Source organism: Melampsora larici-populina, assembly GCF_000204055.1.
Source record: "Melampsora larici-populina 98AG31 unplaced genomic scaffold MELLAscaffold_53, whole genome shotgun sequence".
NCBI classification, from domain to species: domain Eukaryota; kingdom Fungi; phylum Basidiomycota; class Pucciniomycetes; order Pucciniales; family Melampsoraceae; genus Melampsora; species Melampsora laricis-populina.
In genome coordinates this window covers 517,766-523,765 of record NW_006768817.1, presented here as the reverse complement: position 1 = coordinate 523,765, position 6,000 = coordinate 517,766, and the positions used below count along the sequence as shown (strand labels likewise).

Below are 6,000 nucleotides of genomic sequence, written 5' to 3'. Positions count from 1 at the left end.
CAATTGGGAAAAGTTTTTTACCATAAAAGTAGTAAAATATTTTGACTTGAGCCCCCCTAATGTTAAAGAATGAGCTCAGTCAGTCTAGTAGCCGTAATCCAGATACAAAAATCATATTATATGGAGCAAGTCTGTCTTACAGAGAAGACTGAATCACATTGATCTATCCCTTGGGTACAAAAATACAGGACCTTATACATTCTATTACCAATCTGGTTCATCTATTCAGCTACACTACAGCTTTGCTTATCCTCTTTCTCTTTACACTGATTATGAAATCTCTTTACACAAAAATTGGCAAATTTTTCATCACATTATCACAGCAGTATTTGTTTTAGCTACTTGCAACCCCTGATGTTTTCCCCACTTCCTGTAACACTTCCAATCGTGCCCCATCTTCAAAGAACCCTTATAAATCAGGGCTTACAGCACTGCAAGCTGACATTCTATGGAGAATGAGACTGAAGCTCAGAATAACACTTGCCAATGATAGTCTACTAAGTGTTTCTACAATATGTTAGACCCTCAAACAAGTAGTGACATGAATGACTTGTTGCTGAAGTTCTAAATTGCAAGGTGAGGAACTAATACCATGTGAAAAGCAGACATTGGTTAATCTCCCATTTCTGCCAGCATTAAAGAGGTTCCCAGATGGGAATATGGGTCCTAGGGATCAGATTCCCATTCTGCTACTGTTACACAGTTCCATGAATATCTCCTGAGTAGCCATTGTGATATATGTAGTCAATATTTTGAAATGTGTGTCTCAATCTGAACTAAGTTACAGCATGTATTACACATGATTTGCTTATCTAGATGAGCAGATAACTGATCAGACCTGTATGTAGCTGATAGCTAAGGATTTACTCAGATGTTTGCACATATGTAGTGTATGCTTCATGGCTCAGACATGCAGTGCAAAATGATTTGATGCTCCATTCTTCTCTCAATGATATTCCCAGCCTAGGTCATGTTCCTATCAGGGAACCTATTTAATGTTGGCAGTGGTATAGCATAAGTCTTATGGGCTCATTGTACCATAACCATCAACTGTATACATTCAACTCTCCATGAAGGCATATCTTTTAGGGGCATAATGCCTCTAAATTCATAGGATGATACAGATTTTTTTGCTGCCAAAATGAGATTTTTGAAGGCATTTCACTGTGTCCTTGTGGCAGTCTCTCAATAACAAGCGCACACAGACTGCCTTTGAGGCACAAAGGCAACCCATGTGCGCTTGTCAATGGGCAAACCCCACACGGACATGGTGTATTCCTCTTATAAATGCATAAGAAAAACTACCTGCCAAACTGTATGCCATAAGTCATTATTAGTTGGTCATAACACAGTCTTGGTAGACTCGCTCTAAATCACACAAAGGCAAAGCAAAATACTGATGTCTTAAGGGCTAGAATTATACTTTGGCTACTAAAGAATGTATAGTTATAAATAATCTATGGAATTATAAATCCTCCAAAAAAAAGATTGTCTGTTCTATTTCACATGATCACTCTATATCTATGCTTTTACCTCTAATAGAGGTAAAATTGCATATTATTTAAGCATTGTCGGCGAGCTGACTGTGTCACTGACACTTAGAGTGACATAAAACTGACTCATCCACATCACTGCTGAGTACTCTCTTGCAAGGTGTCCTCACTGGTTGATTGACCACCACATCTGTTCATGCTTAATACCATACCAAACAAAAAGCAAACAATGTTGAAAGTTTTCACCCACGAATTCATCAATGGTGTCACCTGCAGAATAAATTGCAGTCAAACCAGGCCATCCTGATGCTGAAAGTTAAAATTGAAGTCTCAGAATTTTGGCTGCACAGCTGTCTTGAATGCAAGGAGTGATATTGTTTATTACAAAAAAAATCTGTTTGATACCCTATCCCAGTCACAAAAACTTGGAGGATTAGAACCAGAGCAGATATTTAATCATTGTATTTGGAGCTAGCATTGTTCAAAGATCATTGGCAAGATGTATTCAAGTTACTTGGAAAGTTTTGCACATATTTCAGTCTAAGGAGTGGATCTAGAATGCACTGCAATGATATCTAGTCAAGCTACTTTCTCAGATTCATCCCAGTTCAAATGATGATGAAAATATCTGGCTTCAGGTCTGAGTATCACACTTCCATGAAATTTGATCTCGATGATTGGAGGACTGATGGCACTTTTCACTCAGCTCAAATCTTCAATGAAAGGCATTCAGATACTGAAGTTGGGAAGCAAACAACAGTCAAATTATCTCCATCATATTCAGCTGGCAACAACCATGGGCAGGGTTCCCGCCACTCAACAAACATTAATAAGAACACATCACAGGCTCACTCTTCACTCTTATAGCTGTATCTGAGGTATGTATGGGATACTCCATTGTCAAAGTTGCAATAGCATCGGATCTCGAACAAAGCTATTGAATTACAAGATTTTTTGCCCAGTCTAGCTCTCTCAGCGAGATTAGTTTAAATTACATTTCCAAACTGTACTTGATAGTTGTCACATCTAATTCCTTGTCCACAGGGGAAGCAGGTTCTGCAATATCTATATTGAAGTTTCTCTGCACCAATTCACCAGCCTATACAAATGGTGGGGTTTTGATTAATGGACAAGTCCCTTCACCATGCTATTCTTTAGTAAAGCAGCGGCTCGGGGTTCAACAAACAGCGCTCTGGAAAACCAGCCCACACGTATATCAGCTCCGGTGAAGGCATGGAGAAAATGATGACCTCGAACTCATACTCAACTCAGCTTCAACCAGAACGTGCCCTTTCAGGGTTTCAAGTCTACCCTCCACCCAGACCTTTCTACCAGCTGGGCGTTTCGCAGGATCGCGACTGAGACGAGTCCGTATGACCACGAACTGGTCGGCAAAGGTTGGAGACCTGTAACTGAGTGATAGTGAGGCTGTCACACCTAATTTGGAAGGTAGGTTTTGCAGTGCCTGAACAAAAATTGGTCCAGCGTCAAGATTGAGTTGCCCGAGTATGGAGAGACCGAGATGCATATACTGACGATTCTACCCAAGGCTTCATCGAGGATTGTGGCACAAAGCCCTCCGTGGATGATACCATCGTGTCCACATAAAGAGCGACCAAGGTGAACAAAAATGACTGCTTCAGAGTCATCGCTGACGGAGCCGGGAAGGTTTTCCGAGTGAATACCGAGTCAGGGGTGAGTGGAGGTAATTCCGAACTATGTATGAGCGCTCTAGGGAATGCGGAGCCAAGGATCAAACTGACTGTTTGACAAAGACAAGTGGGTGGACAGCGAATTTTCCCGGCCCACGTAAAGCACCAGCTGTAAGACTGTGAATCGCCTTGTCGGGGGGGAAGTTGCGGTGAGGCCTGCTTGCTCGCCAGCCAGTATCGGCGGTAAGCTCACGAACTTCCGGTAATTCAAGAAGGGACGCTTCGATCTCGGTGGTCATCTGAATGCCTTCGGTTGTTTCAGGAAGTGGCAGCTGAGGAGGTACAGGTATGAAGTTGCCAGCTAGTACCTTCAATGTCGAGTTTTGCGGTGGGAATACGAAGCCAGTAGCATAACCAATGCCTAGTGCTGCAGTGACAAGGCCGGTTGAAACAATCTTGGAGGGACGAGGAGCCGTGTTGGAGCCAGAGGAAAAGGATGAAGTATAAGACCGACAAGGATTGATGGTCGGAGACCTACGCCGAGTGCATAGTCGTCGGAAAGAAGGGCTGAGGCAATTGACACTCGGCATGACAGTTCAAGCGATGGGGTTGAGATAGGTGTCGAGATCCCAATGATTGTCTGCCTAGTGCCAGACAGCGGGTTCGATCAAGACGGCTCTGAGTCACGCAGCCCGGATGCTATGTAGCGTGACTACATAGCATCCGGACCTGGAATGTCCGATCCGGCTCGCAGATTCTCTCGAAGTGTTCAGAAAGTCGAGACAGTCCGTAATAGCTCAACATCCACTTGCAAGGTGACATTCCAGAATCTCGGTACGGTTCATCACTGTTCCTCACGCCCAGAAGCAATTCTCTTTTCCCCCGTGACTCCGGTTGACGCTAGGACAGGGGGTTCAAATGCCTGCTCAGCTCTGTGGAGTCCCTCAGGAATTTTGAGTCTATATGACTCTATACTTACACTGAATTCCTAACGGGTGTGCTTGACAAATCCTTTAATAGTGGGTCACTGCTTTCCTTTGGGTATGCTAAAAGAAGGTGATTAAACTCAAGAAGATAAAGATCTCACCAAGAATAAAGTCTTCTACAACACAAGCAACTATTCATCCGTAAGACAACAAATTGCCAGTCTTGGTTAATGGCTGTCTTGTCCCAAGGTTGTATAATTCTATCATTTTGTAACATGTTTAATTAGTGTTTTATGCAATAAAGTGATTATGCCATTGTTTGGCGGCCTTGCGTAAAGGCTCCTTTGAGGGTGTGGACACAAGCGCGAAAATGGATCAAAATTTGCTTGAAATATCTAATGGTGATTGAAGTTGCAGACTCCAGAGTCTGACCTGTAGCTTTACTGTTAAATAATACAATGGTACACTAGACTGAGCCCCAAAAAACTTGAGCTCATCTCTGGTGGTGTGCTTGGATTCTAGGAGACCTTTGTGGCTACCACAAACAAACAAAGGGGTTGAGAGTAAGTTTCAGCCTTTTTAAGCTGAACACTCCAAAAGATGGTCGTGAGATAACTTGCTGAAAGTTGGAACAGATATTTAGGATCAAAGGTCAGCATGAGCCCCGTTTCCCGCGGGCTCGGGGATCTCCGGCTTCCGTACCGTCGGTACGGTGCCTCGGGCTAGGTATCTCAGCCCCCCGGCACCGTACCGACTCCGACGGAGCGGGGACCGGGCAAGAGTATGAGGATCCCCGGTTTTTATCGGGGAACCGAGCTATAGCAGAGAGCTGTAGAATCGAGGGCAGATAGGGAGAAATGAAAGGTGAGGAAGGCCTCGTAACAACTCATACATCAGTATAAGGAATCAAATACAATGAAATACCTGTACGAAACAGTAGAATATCAGCCGGAACTTGCTCGTGAAGCAGATTTATGAATTTTTTTGATCTAGCAAGCTCTACCGACTAACACTCGACGGGGAACCGATATTTCGGTAGGCCCCCGATTTTTGGTGGCGGGGGGCGGTCTGAAGACGTACATGAAGATCCCCGACGGGGAGGGGTCGGCTCGGAAGCCGGGATGCATTTCCAAAAAGTGCTCGGGGTGGATTTTCGCCGGTCCCCGCTCCCGAGCGAGCGGGGCTCATGCTGAATCAAAGGTGTGGTTCAACTAAAGGGACATGTGATCACAACTGAAATGCTTTCTGTGAATGTCAACTACTTGTGAGCTGAAGGGTGAGACTTTGTGGAGATTATTGCAAATGGCTAATCTATGAGACATATCACAATTTTGCCCTCTGCTCAGAATTGGGTCAATGTCCATGCAAACAGACACATCTGCCAAGACCTGCCACCTCCTTCCCCCTCCCTTCATTGAGCCAAAAAACTAGTTGTCACCAATGGTATTATATAGAGCAATTCTTAGTTGTTGAATTATGTGATTTGTGCTAGACTCAATCAAGTCCCTTGTGGCTGGTAAGATGAAGCATCCAATCTCCAGTGAGACACAAGTGATACATTGGTATATCACAATGAGAGGTGTAGCAAGCACCATGTCTGGGTAGTGTTTGCTTGTTGACAAGCGCACACGACTTCCCTTTCTGCCTCAATGGGGGTTGGTGTGGGCTTGTCGACAAGCAAACCATACACAGACATGGTGAAGGTGTTGTCTAGTGTCCTTTGTTTCACCTAGAGTACTGTATCCATTACCTTATTGGGTCTTGTGAGGTGCTTCCTTGTCAGGGGGAGCTTCTAGTGGTCACAAGTTTTTGATAATTAAATTGCATGTATTATATTAGACTTGTCTTTTTGTTAAAATAAAAACTTGTTACAACTAAGATGCACATGTGAAAGCATATCACATGTGTGGGGTGAGGTGCCCCCAAACC

General features: G+C 43.9%; 1 protein-coding gene across 1 annotated transcript; it reads right to left on the bottom strand.

Moving 5' to 3' along the window:
• Window positions 1-2,645: 2,645 nt before the first annotated feature.
• On the bottom strand, window positions 2,646-3,432 carry MELLADRAFT_27996 (uncharacterized protein; the record flags this gene model as incomplete). The annotated part of the gene is made up of 4 exons (XM_007415714.1): window positions 2,646-2,685; window positions 2,762-2,958; window positions 3,030-3,144; window positions 3,257-3,432. Coding segments are annotated over 4 exons (528 nt in total), but the record flags the coding sequence as incomplete, so codon positions are not given.
• Window positions 3,433-6,000: the final 2,568 nt, after the last annotated feature.